The sequence below is a fragment of the Drosophila eugracilis genome, unplaced genomic scaffold, assembly GCF_018153835.1.
Source record: "Drosophila eugracilis isolate 14026-0451.02 unplaced genomic scaffold, ASM1815383v1 contig_649, whole genome shotgun sequence".
NCBI classification, from domain to species: domain Eukaryota; kingdom Metazoa; phylum Arthropoda; class Insecta; order Diptera; family Drosophilidae; genus Drosophila; species Drosophila eugracilis.
In genome coordinates, this window is record NW_024573535.1 from 229,376 (window position 1) to 251,531 (window position 22,156).

The following is a 22,156-nucleotide window of genomic DNA, read 5'->3' on the forward strand; positions in this document are numbered from 1 at the left end:
TCCTTGTGAATTCCAATTGGAAGTGGTTGCTGTCGACGGTGGATGAAATGGGTTCCACCAATGGCGTGACTTGAAAATGATGTCCACCTGCGCCACTCAAAAGTCTTCGGCCAATCAGCAAGCGTGGGCGGTGCTTTAGAGCAAGGAAATAACAGGAGCGAGCGAGAGAGATACAGGGTACAACTCTTTATTATTCTTAAAACATGAATTCATATTACATTTTGGAAAAACCAAAATCAATTTCATTTTTACAGCTCGGCTTAAGCAAGCAGCTAGCAGCTAGCAAACAAATGGGTATTTCTCATGCCCCGACGACGGTAGAGCGAACGAGAGAGAGTGAATGAGAGAGCGTGATATCTAAGAGAGTCAGAACGCCCCAATCGAAGAGAGCCGTTCTCCATTGGCTCGCAAAAACATACAAATACGATTTGATTCGACTCCGAGCCGAGCTCATTCGTCTCGCGAAATCCAAGCCGCGCAGTCAAAAGTTAAAAGTCAGTTTCAGTTTCAGTTACGTTTTGGAGTACGACGCGCGAGCATTATTGTTTCCATTCTTACCGAAGGCTTTTAATTACTACAAAAAAAAAAAAAGAAAAACAGAAATAAATAAATAAACACCTCGCTTTCGCTTTCCTTTTTTTGTTTTGTGTGCCAAAGCCGCCAAGAGAAATACCCGACAAAAATAAATAAAAAACTAACAGTGTGTGTAAGTGTAAAACAAAATGCCCGCCAAAATTAGTCAAGTTTAACATATTAGGTCGAATTTCACCATAAACTAAAACTAAACAAATGCGAGTTCGTCAGAAACTTGAAAACAAAACAAGTGAAATGCAGTTTCTAAAAAAAAACTTAAACTTAAACAAAAGTGATTTTAAGTGAAAATCTAAACAAGGATATTGAACTCAAAAATAGTAAGAAAGTGCAAGTGTAACATTTTTAAATATTAAGAAAGTCACAGAAAGTAACTTTAGGTATTTATAAAGTTTTGTTGTTTTTAAAACAAATATATTTTATTTTGTATTTTTAAAGAATTAACCTTGACTTCCAGAACAAATTTTGTGATATTTAAAATGAATATTTAATAGTTTTCCACATAAATAGGATTACTTAAGTAAATGAAAATTAATTATATTTCAAAAAGTTTAACATATTCTGTGCTTAAAAGTAATTTGAAGAACTAAATTATTTTTCTTAATTTTAAACCTTAAAAAGCTTTTCATGTGCCTGGCACAGTAATTGTTTATAAATCCCAACTTGGCTTACCTAATTTTCTTCACTTAAATTGGTGCCTAGTGCTTGGTGCCTGTTGCCTGGATTTACATTACATTTATTCCAAGGAAAATCTAATCAAATGAAAATCCAAGAGCAGAAAAGGAGGCCGGTCCGCGAACGGAACGGCAAACATAATATTAAACAATATTAATTAGCCAAGTGGAGTGCAAACAACAGCAATAACAATAACAATAACAAGCCGAATCGAAGCGAATAAAGTTAAGAAATCATCTGGCCAAAGCATGCTCAGCAGCAACAACAACAACAACAGCAACAATAGCTGCAAATTTAATGTTAATTTCTGTGACTAATTTATCAAAGTGCGAACTTAGAAGCGCCAAGATAAGCCTTAAACTAGGCACTACTAAAACTATTTCAAAGGCAAAGTTGTGTTTTCTCTAAGAACGCAGCTTAAGTTATGAATTTACAACTTTAAGTAAGAGTTTGAAAGTAAAGAAAGTAACTTATGTTTTTAAAGGATTTTTAAATTAGAATTATTTGTTTAGAAAGGATAATGGTTAAATGATTTCTTGAATAGTTTAATATTTAAAAATATATTTAGGGAGATCTTAAAAGATTAAGTGGAACTTTAGCTAATTCTGTCTAAATATTATATTATCCTCTTAAAATCAAGAGAGTTTTGAAGTTCTTCAAATTTTTTTGCTTTTTAATAATCCTTTTTTTGGTTTATGTTTAAAAGGTCTTTGCTGTTTTTCGGAACTTAAAAGTTTTAAATTGAAAACTAATTAACTTCTTTTAACTATTTGAATTTTGCTTACATTTATCCTTGTTATTTATTAAATAATATATTCATAATAGATATTTTAACAATAATATTTACCAAATATCCTTCTAAAATCCATAACTTTCCTTCCCTAACCTGCTTACCAAGCTGCCATTTTAAGTTGCCAATTAAAATTTAAGTTTCCCTTACTGTCTTTTTATAACATCTAAGTTTATTTACATTTCCAAATCATAAAAGCAATATTAACCCATGCAAAAACTATCAATTGTTATTGTTTTTGTTTCTGTGACTCGTCCAGAGATTAGAGTTTATTGATGAGTGAACAAAGGAGGCCGCCAGCGAGAGTGATAAGCGACCTGCGACCCGCACACTGAGAGAAAAAAAGGCGGACGGAAGCCAGGATCATAGGTCAGTGCCGACGACGAATGCATTTGCAGCTTCTGGTGGCAGCCAAGACGCCTCCATCCGAGCATACGGGCGTTGGGGAGTCAGAGTCGGAATTGGAATTGGGCCTGGGTCTGGGATTGGAATTGGGATCCGCATCGGCATCTTTATCCGCAACCGGACTGGGACTGAGTTTGGGACTGGGCCAGGAATTGGTGGCCGACCACTGCACCACTGTGGCGCCCGTCAGCGTCGCCGGTCCCGGCCGCCTGGGTCGCAGCATTAACGGCAGCGGCGGCAGCCATCATCATCACCACCTGCACCACCACTACGCCCCGTATCACGCCCACCCGTATCACCCGCACCCGCACCACCACCCACCGTACCCGTATCCGACGGCAGGTCCACATCCGCCGGCCATGGTCACCTCGTCCTCGACATCACCGACGGGCAATGGCTGGAGCAGCAGCACCGGCGACTTCAAAGGCATCACGGCGGTGGCCACGGGATCGGGTGGCGTCGGCGGCGGTGGCGGAGGTGCCACTAGCCAGGGAGCCACTGCCTCCGCGGGCGCCACCACTGCCGAGGTTCTGGCCGTTTCAAGTAGCGCCAGTGTTGGCAGCAGTTCGCCCACAGGTGGCGCTAGCAATGGTACTGCTCACAGTGGTCAAAGCGGACACACCGGCGGTCATAGCAGCAGCACCGCCAGCAATGGCAACAACAACAACAACGGTGCCAGCAATAGTAATAACAACAACAATAACAACAATGCAGTCCATCAGGATCTGCTGTGGATGGAGCGATTGGTCCAGAAGAGACAGCAGGAACATCCCGGGGAGTTGGGTGAGTTTTTATATGATATATATCGAAGGATATACATTATATATAGGAGATTGAAGAGGCTATGAATGTGCAGAGGTGATTCTAGGGATCTGTGATTAATAGATCTTAGTTTTATTTTTGATCATGATATATATTCCAGCGTTAAAATGAATAAAATAAACTTGTTATTGACTTAATCTATCATGTACCTAATCTTTCATCTTTAGAAGACAATATAGACGAAATCTAGAATATTCCGAGAAACTACTTAATATATCCATAGGTGACTAATATTACGATTTGATATACATATCTCAACCTTAGCTAGATATCAACAAAAGTTAAGATTTGTTTATAATCGAAACATTGCTGAAGCAGATAAAGATTATAAAAGGTCTTTGAGCCAAATTTAATGCTTAAGCTGGTAGAGAGGTTGAGCTAGTTTAATGAACATGAAGACCTACACAAATATATCTTAAATAATGTTTAATTAATGTTCTATATCACCGATATATGATCTATGTTTCAAGTTCCTTACAAATTGTAAATGGAATGAAGGAAAGATATTCTTTTTGCCAGAAAAAAAGTTTAAATAGTTTCCAAAATAGATTGAAAATAGGTCAAGATCTCAATACTTCTATATCCATTCAGAAGAAAACTCTTTTCTTCATTTTCAAATGCCAACACTTTTAGCTCGTGTCCGCTGCAAGATCCATGGTATCCATGGATGTTCTCTCGCCGTTCGATAACCCGATCCCCAAAGGTGAAGCGCACATTCTTTGCCACATCCTTGCACAATGCACTTCTGGGGCTTCCCCATCATTGCGATCACGATCATCATGTTGGTGCCTTATCGGATTCCATGGGGATGATGAGCGTCGAGATGGTAATGATGATGATGGGTCAGGCCGCGTTGGAATATGCGTAAATTGATATCAATAATTGTTATTGATATCAACGCACGAGTCGTTCCCCTTATTTACCATCTCTTATTTTTTACCCACTGCCCGTTGAACTTTCCTCCTGATATCGATGATATCAATGACCCAGAGCGAAAGCTGCTAATGAAATCTCAGCTCAACGCTCCCCTCAGTCAGAAAGCCAAAACTGATCGGATAATTAGCCGGGGAACTTATAAACTGGTTCCCCATTCGCTATATATGACTTTTTTGTTTTTTTTTTGATTTTTGGATCCTTTCATAACTTGTGCTCAATGAAGACGGCGCTGAATGAGCTGCCTTGGTATCGGATTGCAAGGCTCAGGACTCTGTCGGGAAAGGGGATCTCAAAGGGGGTTTATCGGCTGAGAAATCTGCGAGAAGGGACTATCTTAAAGGGACTATCAAGATTGTTCTGTGGCTATTGAGATCTTTCCGGTTTTTGTAGAAAAAGATGATTCAGTTTTGGGACTTTTAAGTAGATATTAACTTAAGTTATAAATCAGACATCAGCGAGTATTACAAAAAGACTGCAAATGGAAGAAATCAGGACTGTACATCAGTTGGATCTTCTTTCAGATGTTATTACATGAACTATGTTAAGGACTCCCTTATCAATGCAAAGAAACTTCAAGCTTAAAGGTCCTTAAACGTCCTTGTTTCGATTTTGCACCTGTGCCACAAATTGAGTTTAATAATTATCGCAATTAGATTCGATATTTGGTGCTCTTTTCGCCGGCAGACAGTGGAGTAGAGTAAATAAATCATTCATTTGTCCCTGGGCTGCAGGCTATCCACTTTCCACACTTTGCTCCACTTTCGACACCAGGTCAACTGTCAAACGTCATCCTCCGGATGGATAACCCCTTCCGGTCCGGTCCGGCGGCTGACATTCCCTCTCGCTCATTAATTAATTATGCACCGCCGGATGGCGGGCAGCGGTCGCAGGACCCTTGATGGACGCAATGATTGATATTTATGGACCGACGCTAAACTATAAATAATTGAATGTTTTTTGCACATTTTGATAGCCCTGAAAATGTGATTTAAATCAGAGGGGCGCGGCTCTCTTGGCTAATTAAAAACCACCTCCTAAAACCGAATCATTGTTTTTGGATTTTTCCTATTTGTCTGACTTTTTGCGTTTTTTTTTTTTCTTTTGCAGTGCGCACGAGCAATCCGTATTTCCTGTGCTCCGCCCTGCCCGCCCATTGGCGCTCCAATAAGACGCTGCCGATGGCCTTCAAGGTCGTCGCCCTGGCGGAAGTGGGCGATGGCACCTATGTCACCATCCGGGCGGGAAACGACGAGAACTGCTGCGCGGAGCTGCGCAACTTCACCACCCAAATGAAGAACGACGTGGCCAAGTTTAACGATCTGCGGTTCGTGGGTCGCAGTGGCAGAGGTGAGTCTAGGAATAAGCACTTGGGAATTATAAGCCAGATGGCTAGCTAGGAAATGGATGCTAAGGAAGGAAGTTGGGAGTTTGGAGATCACGCTTAAGACATGGGGATCTATCTACATTTTTATATGAGAGTTGAACGAAAAACAACTTGGGAATTTTAAGCTAAAAGTGTCGTGTCGTGTGAAATGTAAGTTCAGGATGGGTTTTACTTTTAACAGAAACAGAAATAGAAACAGTTCATTGCGGGGTTTGCTGACATATTTCTATTTCTTTGAAATCATAAAAAAGATTATTCTAAAGTTGGTATAACCTTATATAGCACTATAAAGAATGTTTGTGGTTTAGTTTAGTTTAGCAAGGCGGAAATTAGTTACTTCCTCCAGCAATGTAATCGGCAGGCATTTCCTTTGCCAAATGTCGATTATTGATTGCCCAAAGAAGGCTTCCCACAATTTCCTAAACGTTTTCCAATGAGCGGAAGCTGCAGGTTTATCCTTTGAAATTTGCCTTCAACTACACTGAAAGGATTGAAGTAGTCTTAGGTACTAATGGGAAACATAAACTTAACTCCTTTGAGATGTTTGGTGATCCTTTGATAAGTTGTAATTATTTAGGAGTTCTTGGCAGATGATCCTATGATCATTTTAAAGATCTTTTTATACAAAAAACACTTAGTATCATTTTTCCTAGTGTATTACCAAAAAATACTGAGAAGATCGGAAGTGCATTGATTGAGTGACAAGGCAGAAGTTCTTAAGGAGTTGGACCAACTCCAGCCAGTGACTAATGCCTCCTGTGAAAAGGATCAATGGTACAGCAGTCGTCACATTAGGCTGCAAGTTGGCGCTGTCCTCGGGGCAACATGCAACATGCAATGTGCGATATGCGATGTGCAACACGAGGTTCCCAGATCACTTCAGTTCCAGAGCTCTCCCGTTCCTTACTACATATGATATGGAAATATGCTCGACGGGATCAACTGAGCAGGGTGATCACGCAATGGTTGTGGACCTTTTGGTTCTGGTAATCGATTTGAACCCACAATTAATGCCGCATTGCAGGCGATATCTATGTGTGTGTGTGTGTGTGTGTGTGTTGCATAGAATTGGCAGCAGCAGTTGGCTAATTAGCTGCAACTGTTGCCGCCGCTTTTGACCCTAAGTCTCAACCTCTAGCCCACTACTGTTCCTACTCCTCACTTCTACCCGCTTGCAAATTGACGGCTCGTGCCGCAAAAGGGCCAAGAAATATGGAAAACAGAAACAGAAACAGAAATACACACAAAATAATTACAGCAACGGCAAAGGGCATGCAAATAACAAGCTAATGATGTAAGAACATAAACGCTGACCAAATTGTCAACGGCAGGCAGCAACAGTTCACTTCACTTAACGGTCACGCCCCTACGCGCCCACATCCCCCATGCGACACCCACTACACTGACCTTTTGGGCGGGCATGAAAATCGCGGACATCATGCAGCGATTTCTGATTAGATGACAAAGCGAACGAAAACAGATGGAAGCGAAACCATCAGCATGTCAAGGGGGCCATGAAGTGGAGAGAGAAGCATAGGAAAAGGTGGATAGACGAGGGTATACCCTGGGTTATCTAATAAAGCAACTAAGAAACTTATTAATGGCTACTTCTTTGATACAATTTTCAGCCAGAGATTCCAAATTCATCATAAAAACTTTAAACTTTTGATAAAATTTATAAAGAGTTAAAAAATAAAAAGAAAAATAAATCCTAAGAAAAATCCATTTGCTTTCCCTTAACTTTGCAGTGTTAGAAAGTCATTAAGGAGAAGTTCCAAATATTTCTTACTTAAAAAAAAAACGAAATTTATGTTAATTTAAGCCACTTCCCCACAGAAGGCTAGTTTCCAGAAATATTCCCTAAAGGGTATCAGCCAATACCCCATTCTCTCCCACTTCTTCCATTTTTTTCTTCTTCTTTTTTTCGGCCTGCCCAAGTAAACTGAGGGATTAATGGTTGGACAATCGTTATTTTCAGTAGATGGGGGCGTGGCAGTTTATCGCCTTTTTTTATCCTGGTCATGGCATACGTCGACATGTTTTTAATTTGCCCCCAAAGTTGGCAGTGAAAACACAATCTAAATACAGATCGCCATCTGATTCGGACATCCACGGATTTATCCTTATATTCGAGTTCGCTTAATTACCAACATCATTACAACAGACAAACACCGACATCGACATTATAATCATCATCTATCATATCAAAGGACTTGACTTTTGCCAGCGATGGGATTAAAATGTGAAAAACAAAGCAAATGAAGGACACGCGCCACCAGGAATTCATAAGTCGCATCAGGATTTGTTATGGGAAAAGGGTTGGTGTTCCGGTGTCCTGGTGGACTTTTCAGATGCCACCGATAAACTTGAACAGGTCTCTGATCCGACTTAGTGGTTGGATGGGCGGTTTACCAGGCGGAAAGGTTAATAGGATGAATATTTCGAATATTTAGACAACTTTTCCAGGGGAGTGTGTATGCTTATTTAAGTGATAGTTATGCAGCGGAAAATATTTATTAAATATTAATTAAACATCTTTTTGAAGGGGGGATATAATGGAGTTAATAAGAGAAATGCTTAAATTAAGTTTTTGTTTGACTTAAAAAGGATTTTAGTTAAGGTAAGTTGGAAAGCAGCTTAAGGATGGTTACAAATCCTCACTACTAATAGAATATTCTCTAACTATATCTTGAATCTAAGCAGTCTAAAAGCTAAACCCCAAACTAACCACTTCCCTTAATCAAGTTTGTGACCTCTTCCTAGTAAAGCTTCGTTCAGGTTCCTTTGAATTCCCTCCGATAAGCAACTTTTTCCAAACACCCAGCACCCAGTCTTTACTATTCAAGAACATTCACGTTCACATACGACTTTATACACCCGATATATTCTATAGCTTATCAGTCTGGGAACTCTTTCTTATAAATATTTTTTCCTTCGCCCTATCCAGGGAAAGATCTCGAACTTCCCTCACAGAAGTTCCCACCCAAAAAAAAAAAAGCTTGACCAGTAGGTCTGATGTAACCCATAAGCATACGATATACACCATAATAACTCTGGACATATGTGGCCATGATATCCGCAAGGGTTTTATCGCAGAAAAGCTCGTCGTACGAGGTTCCCACAGAGTTGTCGTGTAGCTTCTTGCCTAGTCTTATCGGGGCCACAGAGGCGGTGGATGGCTCATGGATGTTCTCTGGCCCTCTCTGGGATATATTTTCAGATATATATATATATATATATATATATAGGAGAAGATTATGACTGACTGGGCAAGTGCGTGCGCCGCTTCCAATGGTCATTGTTCATTGATGATGACTAATTTGTAGAGATCCCAATCGCGGGATCCCTTCAACTCGAAACTCTTAGCTCCATTATGGCCATTATCGCTACCATTTCGGGGTCTTTAGTGGGTTAGCCTGTAGTCCGATTTGTTTTACCAATGCGCCAAAGACAATGGGGCAGGGCAATAACATTTTCCAATTACTCTAACGAACTTTTACATACGCTGCTCCATGCTCGATGCTCCAGTTTCTGCGGCCATTTGAGAAATTGCCCCGAAAAGGAGCCAGGCCAGGCCTATTTAACAGTTTCTCCCTCTCTGTGCCCAGCTTCTGCGGCACTTGATTAATTTGAGTCTCAGCGCTCACCTTTCCATAGATCTTTCTTTCCATGGGTTTCCCTGTATATATAATACGAAGTATATATAATACGAAATATGTCGAACACGCACGGCTTTTGGCTTTTAAGAGGGGGGAGACTATAATGAAGACATTTCAAGATTGAGATTCGGGGGACTGGGATTTCGAGGGCTCAGAAAACGCTTTCTAACTGATGGCCATTCGTGGTTTCGGTTAATGAACCCATCAAATCTTCAATTATCTTGGTTCGGTCCTTCATTGTGTCTAGTTTGAAGGTTTTTTTGGATGGATGCTGCATTTCTATTATATAATATATGGCATATATGGTACCTTCCAAGGGCTGCCTGCTCCCTCTGACCTCTTCAGGCTGAAGAAATACACAACAATAACATGTTTTTCTTTTCTTCTTTTTTTTTTCCTACTAAACAATAACATATTTGTAATCTATTTTTGCATATTTCAATAACAAAGAGGCGACTTATTCACGATCATAATATTCTAGAAAATATCCACAAAATTATAACTCATACTCGGGAACTTCCTGCGGAGATAACTTATTACTTAGAAATCGAAATATGCTAAAGAAAGAATAATATTTGTTCTTCTTAGTCTCATGATATTAACTACCCTTAACCCCTTACCAAAATCTCCAATTTCTTCCTCATTCCCCATCAAAGGAAAGCCCTTTCTCCTGACTCGGAGTCATCCTTAATTAAAAGTTAAATGCAATTTCCATCAAGTAGGACTCGCTCCGAAATGTCTGGTCATAAGGACACTGGCCACCCCAGCTTTGTCGACCATTCAGAGTTGGTAGATAGAAGACTGAACTCCATAGACTGGGTTTGGGGATGCGACTGAGGTTTCTGCGGTCAGCTTGGATGGGTATCCCTCTGTCTCCGGTTTGGTGCCTCGGCTTCTGATTCTGCTTCTGCTCCGCCAACAACAATGTCGCTTTTGTGGGTGTTTAATTATATGTACATATGCATTGGCTGTTTCCCTGTTTTCCTGTTTTCCTGTTTCCCTGACCAGCCAGCCAGACAGGCAGTCTGCTAACTGCTAAAATATCAAAATAGAAACAAAAAAAAAAAGAAGAGAAAAACGAAATTCATTTCACATTTCCCCCAATCGATAAAAGCTGACGATGGCTTTCAGTTTTATTTTGCAGCCCCTTCAAACGGTGCTAGTTTAATGGCCATAAATAGTGTAAATATTCGGTCAAGCCCAGCAAGGAAATAACTCTTTCTGGCCACAATGTTGCCGCTGCCACTGCCGCTGCCGCTGCTTTCAAGCCATTAGGGGGCGGGTGGCAGTGAAATGAGGGGCGTGGCCGGGCGAAAGACAGGTTGCAAGTTGCAACATTTCCTCGTTTTATGTGCACTTCGAAAACGACTTTGGCGGCAGTCATTAAGGCGGGATAAACCAAATTTATGTCAAGAGTTCGAACAAATTGCACCGCCGCCGAAACGGGCTTTTATAAGGTTAACTCGAAGTGGGTAATACCCTAGGTGGTTAGGCTCCTAAACGATTGAAGGCCAAAAAACCTCAAAAAAAAAGCATTTAACTTAACCAATAAAATCCTTTTTTTTTTGGTTTCTACTCATCGTATAGGGTTCTACCCTATATATGATAAATATAGACATGCAACGAGTCCGTATACCAAAATTCATAATAATAGCTCAAAGGGTTGCCGAGTTCACTAAGACCACAAACGTAACACTTTCGCCCAAAAAAGGGGTAGTCCCGCCGACACACGAACGAGGAACGACGACGCGTGTTCCTTCTGCTGGGCTCTTTTTCTTTTGGTAATTTTCGACTGGTAAATTGATTCGGTAGCCCACTGAGGTCGTCGCATAAATCCTCGCCCGACATTTACGACTCAATTCTCGCCTTTGCACCGTTCTCTAATGCCAAGCCGTTTCTGATTTTCCATTTATATTTTTTTTCCCTTCTGATCTTTGCAGGGAAGAGCTTCACGCTGACCATCACGGTGGCCACGAGTCCGCCACAGGTGGCAACCTACGCCAAAGCCATCAAGGTGACCGTCGACGGACCCCGAGAGCCGCGATCCAAGACAAGTAAGTGCCACAGATCGTATAATATTGGGAATTAGGGTAGTTATTAGGTGGGGGTTGGATTTGGAAGGGAAAGGGGGATACTGGGAGGGTTTTAGTTCCCCTAACACTTATGGCTATGATCATAAAAGTAACAAGAATTATAAGGATCTTCAGGAGAACTTAATTCTTCTTTAAAATATTCTTAATTTCTTCTCTTTTTTTTCTAAGTTCTGAAAATAAACTTTCCATATAGTTATTTCTCTCAGTGTATAACCTTCTTCAAACAAGGAACACAACAAACAGACATAATTTTCTACAATGTTTTGCCAATTTGTAATTATCACTTCCCACAACAACTATGGACAACAAAGGTAGAACGGGGAAAGTAGTGAAAAGCCGTCCCGCTGCGTTTTGGGTTTCGTATTGCAACATGTGGCATAGCCTTATCCATATCCATGTCCGCTTTTCCTGTAACCTTATTTCGGAGTCACTGGGCCAGCACTTAGACAAGTGTTTAAGCCGGGCTAATAGTTAAGCCGATCTGCTCAATTGCCCATTATCCTCTTTAAACCCTAATCCCCACTTTCGAGTCGAACAGACGGTTACTTGGCCACCTCTAGAGTTGCCTTCTATTTAGACTATCCATAGGGATGGGAAAGGCAGATTATATGATATCTATTATTGGATTAGATATTAGATATTAGTGATCAATTTACTAGCTTAGTAAGGAGAGCCCATTTAAAAGTACTTCTTAAAATGAATTCCAAAGTTGTAACTTTTATAATATGATTTATCATATCATCACAGTTCTATATTCCATATTTAGTCAAGGGAAGGTGATACTTTAAGATACTTCTTTATGCTATTTCTAATCAAAAACTCTTCTCCATACCCTTAAATATCTCAAGAAAACCCAAAACCATCTCCAAAATTCTTCTCTGTGCATTAATTTACCTTCTCCTCGTTGGAGATCCTTTCTCCTCCTGTCAAGGATCATTCATGACATCCGATGGACGCCATCACTCGATGTTCTGTCATTCGGGAAGGTGTTTGAAAAGTGCAGCCGGTTTTAACAGACTTTTTGATTGGGGTTGTGGAAGGGGAAGGGGAAAGGGGCAGAAGCAGGGGCAGGGGAAGGGGAAATGCTTCTGCTTCTTACGGTTTCTGAAAATTTTGCGGTTTGCAAAGAAAACCTTTTTTCTCTTTTGTTTTTCTTGGTTTTTGCAACGAGTTTTTAGTTCGTGTAATGCATATATGAATTAATTTTTTCCTCTTGATATTTCGTTAATGCATTTTTAAGTCTTCGCTGCTGCCTTAATCGCATGCAGGGAAGGTAACACTATATATGTATCGGTATATATATATATATTTATATATATCTTTGAGTATATAAAGTGCAACTTGAGTTTGCCTTGAGTTAAATTAAGGTTGGAATAATAAAGGGAACTGGGCAAAATGGAGTCACCAGTTTAACAGGACTGGTCCTGGGAATAGGTTTTATCTTTGGTGTAAAAAATTACAAAATAATACGCAATATGTGTAATTAAATATATAAAAACACAAAATAAATGTTCTTCTCTTTCCTTTAATTAATTATTTTCGTTCCAACTTTTTAATATGTTTTCTAATGTTTTTTTCGTAACAATTTACTGCTGTTAAACCATTTTTGACTTTTTAAATATTTTTGATAAGGAATACTACATTATGTCTATGTATATACATAGTTAATGGATTTTATATTCTGCTGTTCATATATGTATTTATTTGATATCAAATAATAAAATTATTAAGTAGCTAAACACCTAGCCCAGCTCCTAAGGGCTCCCAGGTTCAAAACCAATCCTGTTTAAAAACTGTGGTAGGAAACACTTACGACATCCACTGTAGCACAGATAAGCCCAAGTTAACTGTAAGCTTTTTATTGTTATCCCTTTCTACCATATGAATTAGCATAGGAGATCGAATGCATGAACATACATGAACATATTCCTATCTCGCTGACGGATGAGCGAGGATAAGGAAAGAGAAAAGTTGCGTCATTTGGTTTTTGGCGTTGAGGAAGAGCAGTTAGTTATCCGTATTGATAAAGAAGATATTATAAGAGCATGCTAAATCTGTTACATAAGTAAACCTGAAATATGTATAACTAAAGAGTAATCATCCTTTTAACCCCCTATAGGTCCGACGGGTGGACCCCACTACCGCGCCCTGGGTCTTGGCCAGCGGCCTTACATCGACGGCTTCCCCTCGACGAAGGCGCTTCACGAGCTGGATGCGCTGCGCCGCTCGGCCAAAGTGGGAGCAGTAACAACAGCAGCAGCAGCAGCGGCTGCCACGGCAGCATCAGCGGCCAATGCAGTGGCAGCAGCCGCAGCCGCAGTGGCGGTCACTCCCACAGGAGGCAGTGGAGTTGGTGCGGGCGTGGCCGGCGGAGCGGCCGCTGGCCTGGTGCAGCAATTGAGCAGCAATTACTCATCGCCGAATAGTACAATCAACTCGGACTGCCAGGTCTACAAGCCGAATGCCCCGCACATCCAAGGTAAGCACTGACTGCACTCAAAAACGGTCTTTACTATAGTTAAGATATAAAGGTTATCCCTGTATAAGTTAAGTTATTTGATAACCAATAGATTTCTCTCAGTGCACTCTAGCCAACCCCTTACCCAGCCCCCTATCCAGGCCCTTTCAATGAAGTTGTTAGCCGATGAAAGCCGGCCACGCTTGGGAATTTATGTGCGATGTCTGTGGAGCTTCGTTGACTGGCACCAGGCGGCCTAAACGTTTTAATTGAGTTAATCAACCTGCCTTACACCCTTCGCTCAGCCCTCGTCTTGATTTATTTTTGGTATTTTTATGGCTCGCTTTGTTTTTGGCAGTCGCTCGCTAATTTATTTATTTTCCCAAAGCCCAAAGCCCAAAGCCCCGGCTTAAAAATAGTTCAGCCCCGCCAAAGTCGCTGACAGCCTCAGACTTTTAGATATATTTATTATTTTCTTATGAAAATAGAGCTGGGAGTGAGAAATCGGGATGAGAAATTCCAGTGAAAATGTGCAAGGGCGCAGCACATTCTTTTAACTTTTGTAATTATTTGTTTATCAAAAAATAAGTAATTACATTATTGCAACGTCAGAGAGAGAGAGAGAGATATGTTTTCCGGAGATTATTTAAAAATATATTCACCAGTATTTATCTTAAGTTAATGCACAACTTTTTGAGTCACAATTCCTCTTGTTAAGTTTAAATTGCATTGAAAGACTTAATGTCATTCTTAATATAACTTCAACAGGTTGATATAACTCTTAAATTAATAAAATACATAATTCTAAAATCATAATAAAACTTAAAGCCAAGTCATATTCTATTCCCAACTAGCGACAGACCTCCAAAGTTCTTAATTTTTCAGGAAATCTTTTTCCAGACTTGGCTAATAAAGAATTCGCTTTGCACTCGGCTTTAACCGCATGCCACGCCCCTATTTGGCAACCGCATGCGATTGACTTATGTGGAATATCTATATATATATCTATATATATATGGTCGATCCTCCCCAGAGTTACCAAGTCACCAAGTTACCCCCGTTTCATACTCCTTTCCCCTTTTCTAAACTAATTTTAGCCGCTTCAGAGGCTTGGCCAAAACAGCACGCGCTTGAACGCGGCTCTAACCAGTTCACACCAAACCATCTGCACCATATAATCTATATATATTGTATATCTCCGATCTATTATCATGTGGATAATGGCTATTTTTGGGTTGCCATGAGCCCAAGTCGCCCCCAGACAATGGAAAATTTCATTTCGGTTTTCATTCAATTTGCATTGATTTCGTATGGATTGGGCCGTGTAAAATCTTATCAAAATTTCGGGGCTCTTTGCCAAATAGCGAGAGTGACCGCTGGAACCGGCTGACTGAGTCATGGATGGGGACATGGATGCCGATGGCGCTGTCACTGGTGCGGATGAGTCAGTGGCCAGTTTGGAACTAGACGAATCTGAGCCGCAAATCGCCGTGTTAAGACCAGACTTAAGCATTTTGCTTATGCTAATGAATTTATAAATGTTTCTTATGGGTTTTTCTCTTTGTTGTGAGGCGAGTCGCTTGGTTTTGTTAGTCATTTGGGATATGTGATTAAAGGGTTATGATTTGGTGTCAAAGTTCATGGGGTTTTGGGGGGAGTTTGAAGTAAATATGTGACATTTTCTTAATAATCTTGAAATTGAACTATAAACTTTTCTTACTTACTAAATTATAACAATTTTTCTCCTTGCTAAAACTACACTTAAATCATTCTAACAATTAAGTTACAAAAGTGAAAGATTTTAAGTTTATTTCCATTACTAAAATCGCCTTCTTAACTTAAACTTTTTGATTCTTTTTAAACATACTTTATAGGGTATCAAGCTTCTCCACTTTCTCTTATTTTCGGGTTTCCCGAATGCAGAGGCGGGGGCAGTTGAAGTTGAAATAAACGCGTAAACGTATTGTCAATGGGGAATGACACATCGTCGTCTTTCAATTAACCAAAAGCAAAAGCGGCCAAAACAGCAGCAACAATAATAGCAACAAATGCAATATTGTTTGTTTTGTTTTTGGTTTTTGCTTTTTGTTTTGCTTTTTTTTTCGACAGCTGGAACCGGAAATGCCCGAATCGAAGCGCGAAATCCACGTATGAGCCTCAATCTTAAACTGAATCTGAATCGGAATTGGAATTGGAATCGGAGTCGGAATCGAAGCCTCTATGGGGAAAACACTTTGTGTGGTGGCTGTTGTTGTTGTTGGTGTATTTGTTGCTGCTGTTGTTGTTATTGCTGTTAAGTCATAAATATTTAAATGTGGCGCTTAAGCTGTTAATTTACACAATATGAGCCAGCGACAAAAGGCAGACGGGCGGGAATTCAGCGGAGATCGTTGCAAAATTCAAAGAATTTGGGTTGAGATTATAAAAAAAAAACAACAACAACAAAATACTTTTTTAAAATAAAAAAACAAAAAACATTTGTAAGTTGAAGGGAAAAGTAGAGCAAAGGGTTGAGCAGGGAATGGCCAAGTAGTTAAGCCCATAATGATAATTGATGATAAGTGAGGGCCCAGACGGGAATGTAACTCTAAAGCTTTCAAGTTAACAAAGAAATTTCTAAAATATTAGGGTGTCTAATATGAACTTAAAACTTAGTTAGAACAAAGGGAAAACTATGATATTAAGGGAATTACTTTAAGTAATGAAGTAAAGTAAAGTAAAGATAAGATAGATACTATAATTTGGCATTTCCGATTAAATCATGTTGACTAAATAATAGAAATCCAAACTCAATGAAGTGATTCCCACAAACGAGTGCAGAAAACCCCAAGATTTGTTTTGTTATAACGAAAATTTGCATTGATAGAGTCATCCAAAGAGTTAATGAAAGGCTAATAGGGCTGTGTAAACAATTTATAAACTAATTTGTTAAATCAATAAGCAATCTTAATGATAAAACTGATAAATATGTAATGTATATGATCCTTATAGTAATTTATTCCAACTCAAAGTAGTTCTGGAACAAATTTAAAAGATTTTTGGGATTGTAAAGGACCTGAGATTCATAGGAAAAGCTTAGAAAATCCTTTATTACAAAGCCTTCTCCTTGGTCCTTCTAATTATTTGTGGTTCAAGCACCTGTGGCCATCAGGATGCTTGCAGCCAGAGCCATCATCATTATTATTCCGCATCTCAGTGCGTTTTGGGGCATTCGGACATTCGGGCATCTGGGCCAAGCCCAATTCCTTGGCCCCAGCTCACGCCTTCGTGTTTGGCTTCATTAAAAGGGGGGGGAAATATGCAAATTTTGGCCACAGAATCGGGGTTTGGGGTTAGTTTGGTATTGGTATTGGTATTGGTATTGGCATTTTTTGTTGCGGGTTCCCACTTTTGGCCACAAATCAATCCAAATGCGGTTGCGCAGCTGTTGCAGCTTCAGTTTGAGATGCAGATGCAGATGCAGGCAGCACGTTGCAAGATGCAAGATGCAGGGCACTCAGTGGGTTAAGCCAGCGGCGAGGGGGTACTGCAAGGGGGGCTTAATGGTGACAACAATGTCACACATATTGAAATGGAATCTTTTTGGCCCATAAAACGGCCAACTGTGGCGAGCCAACTATGGTTTGGTTTATATTTTTCTCTTTTTTTTCTTTTTTTTTTATTTTACTACCAATGGCCGCAGTCACTTACCTCCCCCCCCAGGCCCATCGTCACCCCCTTCGAAAAACCCAATCCCGAGACCCAAAAAACCGCAAACTCACTTCCGTTTCGCATCGTTGTTGTTGTTAATATACAAGTACTTGCCTTTTTTTTGTTGCTTTTGCCGCCATTTTGCAGGCCAAAAGAGGTAAAAAAAAAAGAGGGGAACACCTATAAAAAATGATGTAAAAAAGAACTTCATTCACACCAATGAGAGCAACTACCACGGCAACAACTTCAGTCAGACGCACTTTAATTAAAATTACTTCAAGACTGGAAAGCAATCTGCTGTGGCACTGAAAGAAAGTTCAGGGAGATTGGCATTTATATATAAGGGGAAAAATCAGGAATGTAGATGGCTAACTTATTTGGGTTATTAAATTGCAGTTTAACATAATTTATGAGTAATTTATTACTAAAAAACTAACAAAAATGGCATTGGAAAGTTGCCTTTTTCTCATCCATTCGCTTGTTCTGTTTAACATTTTGAAAATATCTTGAAAATTGCTTAATAATTATAATTTTTATATTATATTTTATTGAGTATTGTTAAAGAAACCACAACAAGGGGTTGTCATACAAAGATATAGTTAAGAAATCTCTTTTAAATTAAATAATTAACATTTTTCATAGAGGTATTTCCCAAAAATCAATGAAAACTTAGCCACTCTTTCGCATCTAACCAAATTCCCTCCCTCAGCTTTATCCTTTTTGTTACCAATTCTTAACCAGCTTTGGCAGAAGCCTCCTCTGTAAGACACTTGACTTATCCGCACAGTTTGTGGTTTCTGTCCGAATGGATTGATCAGGCTGCATCCGCACTCTGGCCCCCTCTTTGGCCCTTTATTTTTTTTTAGCATTTTTTTTTTGCTGAGCGGATATATGGCCAAAATCGAAGATATCCGGTTGAAGCCGTGGGATCGATTGGAAGTGCAGGAAGCTTGGAAATATTTATAGAGTAGGGGAAAAAAAGCTTATACTGCCAGGCTGGAATTTAGATATGTCCCCTTGAAGTCCCCCTACCTTCCACGATTCTTGTCCACATTGCGTATACGCAATTTCAGGGAAGCAAATTTTCGCATAATTCCACGTGCCCGCAGCAAATTACAAGTTATGACCAATGGTAGTGATGACCCCTCCTGCCCCCCCTTTACCTTCGCCTCTGTTACCCCCTTAAGGGGGTTTACTAACTTGGCTTTCATCCTGTTCGTTTCGCTTCATTGCAACCTCATTTGCCTAAGTTTGCGGTGGTCCACCCTACCGCACCGTATCGTAACCCCCCTTGAGCTGCCGCCCATGTCTTGGGCTTCAATTTGCCTTACTGTTGTTGTTGTTGTTGTTGCCGCTGCAACGCAATTTGCGCCTTAATTGAAACATTAAAATGTGATAAGTGCCGGGTGAAAAGTTGCATGCAACTTGCAATTTTCCTACCTTTCATTAGTCGCCGCCCCTGTTTTCAAAAAGGGGGCGGTGAGGGGGCGGGGTTTTAAATGAGTACGTGCGTAGTTGTCATATTTTCCAGTGAGTTTATTATTTATTACGATGCGTAACTAATTTGCCTCTCCTAAGAGTGGTAGTTTCATGGTCTTCGGATGGGTGACATGGAAATTATGGAGGTTTTTTGAAGTTAAAAAGAAAAGCTAAGAGCAGTTTAATGGCTTAAATGGGTATAAGTTAGTTTAAGTTAGTAACTTAGAAGTCTTTTTTATATACTAAAAAAATCAACAATAATAGCGAGTTTCTTGTTAACAAAAACTGAAAATATTTAAGATTGAGGATTTGTGATTTAAGGAATATAAAATAGGAAGAAGTTTGTTTCTTCTTCATGTTTCCTTTTTTTAAACTGCTTTTTAATGCATTTCTAGATTAATTTTTAAAGAATCTATATTTTAATCCTGTTTCTTTCAACTCCCCAGAAAATTTCTAAAGATTTATAAATTATTTTTTTTAAGTAATCCTTCTTAATTTAATTTTGCTACCTGCGTAAAGATTTCGCTCTCCTGAAATTAACCTTTCCCCTTGCTTTTTAACCCTTCAGATATTTCTTTTATCGTTTCTAATGAATTTGATTAATTAAGCGACATTTTTGTCGCTGCTTTTTTTGGCAGCTAAAAGAACAGAGTCGGGGGCGGGGTGGGGGGTGATGTTCGAGAATTGCGTAATTAATCAAAATATGCAAAATTATAAGAAAGGACCTGGGATATCCCGCTGGTTGCTTGGGAAACCCATTTTCAATGTCTTGGAATTCGTCTTTCGTCTTTTCGCTTAACCCATTGGCATGCGACTGCAGTCGCCAGCAGTAGCGTAAGGGGGTTGAAAAAAGGGGGGCTTATGGCTAGTGGGCGGTAGGCGGTGGTACTACACACATGCCTCCTTCTTTCCGTTGCCATGCATATGAAATGATGTTTTCAATTATCCCTTTCGGCCACGCCCACGTTTGTGACTGACAACTTGGCAAATTTCACTCGACGGGTTAATCGTAGATGGGGCGAATCAAGGGTTAATTGGGCTCCCAGCTGGCACTCATTTACCGGCTCCCTCGACTGTTGACTTCCACGCCGTAACAAGTTTATTAGATTCCCTTTCCTTGATTTCTTTTCTTAATTAAAGTCTTAATTTTAAAAAACATAAATATTTACTTAATATTTAAGCTCACTTACTAAGAGATAAGATATATATTAAACTAATTAACTTACATCTTCCAGGAGCCGATATGATGGGTGCCGGCGAGTGGACGGGTTCCTCGAGTTCGGCGGCTGCCTATTACCACAGCCATGCCCACCACACGCACGCCCACCACGCCCACGCGCACGCCCACCTGCAGCACCAGATGCCCTTGCCGCCGCCACCGCCTCCCCCGGCAGCTGCCCCTGTTTCGGTGGGTGTGGCTGGCAATGGAGCCACCATGGGCGTGGGCATGGGCATGGGCATGAGCATGAACCACTACGGAGGAGGCTATGACTCGGCCAATTCCCTAGAGGCAGGCCAATATGCCGCCCATCTGCCGACCGTGCTGCCCGAGATGCATGGGCATGGATTCGCCACTGATCCCTACCAAACTGCCGGCTATGGCAGTGGAAATACGGGCGGAGGCAGTGCCTCCAAGTCGGAACTGGACTACGGAGGTGGTTACAATCAGACATGGTCGAATGGCTATCAGAACTATCAGTATGGAAGTTGCTTGGCAACCGCCCAGTACGGCCCGCAGGCAGCTCCACCCCCACAGCCACCGCCTCCGCCGCCTGTGGTGCTGTGCCCGCAGCTGTACTCCACGGTCAACCAGAATCAGATCCACCTGCATCTGCACAGCAGCGAGAAACTGGAGCAGTATCTGGGTACGGCCAGTGGTGCGGAGCATCTGACCATTGGCACCTTAACGGGAAGCAGTCGATCTAGCATAGAGATTGGCCAGGATCAGTACCACCAGGCGCAGCAGGTGCACCACTCACAACAACAACAACAACAACAGCACCACCCACAACAGCAGCAGGTGGAATCCGCTGGCGAAGTGGGTGGCAGTGGGACCGGCGTAGTGGAGTCCTCGCGTGAGGAGGACGTGGGCGATCTCACGCAGGTGTGGCGACCCTATTGACCCAATCGGATACCCCATCGGCCAGCAGCACCCAGCCTACACCTTCACCCACATCCACACACCAATACCACCCACCCACCGCTGCACCTGCACATCGAACTGAACTAGGAGAGCAGCAGGATCACCACAAGAACTGTACAATTTTTTTCTTTTTTTTTTTTTGATAGATAATAACTAAATCTTAAGACACCCCAAGACATCTTGTACATAAAAGAATGATATGGATTAAGAGATAGAGATAATATATAAAGGCACTAGGAACTCGGAAAACCCTTTTTGTGGAAAACCCAGCCTTTGTACTTAACTTTCACCTCACCTTCAGCTTGATTGCAGATTTTAAGGCCCGATATTAAGGCTTCCAAAATGTTGAGTTCAGAGTGCAGCTTAATGAGAAAATGCTAAATCAAAAGACACTAGTAAATCACTTACTACTGTAAGCACATAATAACACTAACTAAACGAGGTGTAAATAATAGAGGGACTAAAGCTAAGATCGTAAAACTGATTATAGAGATGAGATAATCCATGGCCCATGTAGAGAGCACCCAATCCCCTACAAACCGTAGAAAAGCAGATTTTTTTTTACTAGAACTAAGACTAGATGGATATCCGATAAAGCCGCACAACTATCTATAATTATATAATTACCTATGTATACATTTTTTTTCTGTTACTTTGTGTGTGAATCCCGCAAGGGATTCGAGAGGAAAGCGATAAGCCGACGATAAGCGACGATGAGAAGACTATAAATAAAGTTATCGTATTTATTTAAAATGGATTTTATAAGTGGTTCTAAGGTAAGGTTAATGCCTACAAATACCTCTATTTTTTGGTTTGTTTAACTTATTTTAGTTTTATTTAAACTATTACCTCTACAGCTAAACCAACTGCAATCCTAACACTCGTGTTTATGTGCATTTTCCAAGAGAGGAAACAGAAAACTGGGCAAAAAAAACCATTTGCTGACCACAAGCAAAATGCAGAAACGCCAGCAGCAGCGGCGGATACTTAATTATGCGCATATTTTAGATTAGAAGCAACAATGGCGGTGG

The 22,156-nt window shown here is 40.6% G+C and overlaps 1 protein-coding gene across 1 annotated transcript; it reads left to right on the top strand.

Annotated features, from left to right (window-relative positions):
- Positions 1-476: 476 nt before the first annotated feature.
- On the top strand, positions 477-21,979 carry LOC108103190 (protein lozenge). Its single transcript, XM_017208577.2, has 6 exons — positions 477-911; positions 2,316-3,244; positions 5,327-5,566; positions 11,203-11,316; positions 13,475-13,834; positions 20,218-21,979. Exons 2-6 carry the CDS (start codon positions 2,443-2,445, stop codon positions 21,102-21,104), a joined length of 2,403 nt encoding a protein of 800 aa, XP_017064066.1. The 5' UTR covers positions 477-911; positions 2,316-2,442; the 3' UTR covers positions 21,105-21,979.
- Positions 21,980-22,156: the final 177 nt, after the last annotated feature.

Excerpts from the sequence above, each read along its gene's own strand:
- LOC108103190 (XM_017208577.2), top strand. The coding sequence starts at position 2,443 with ATGCATTTGCAGCTTCTGGTGGCAGCCAAGACGCCTCCATCCGAGCAT. Across the intron at positions 11,317-13,474 it reads AGAGCCGCGATCCAAGACAA|GTCCGACGGGTGGACCCCAC; the intron begins GTAAGTGCCACA and ends AACCCCCTATAG. Across the intron at positions 13,835-20,217 it reads GAATGCCCCGCACATCCAAG|GAGCCGATATGATGGGTGCC; the intron begins GTAAGCACTGAC and ends TACATCTTCCAG.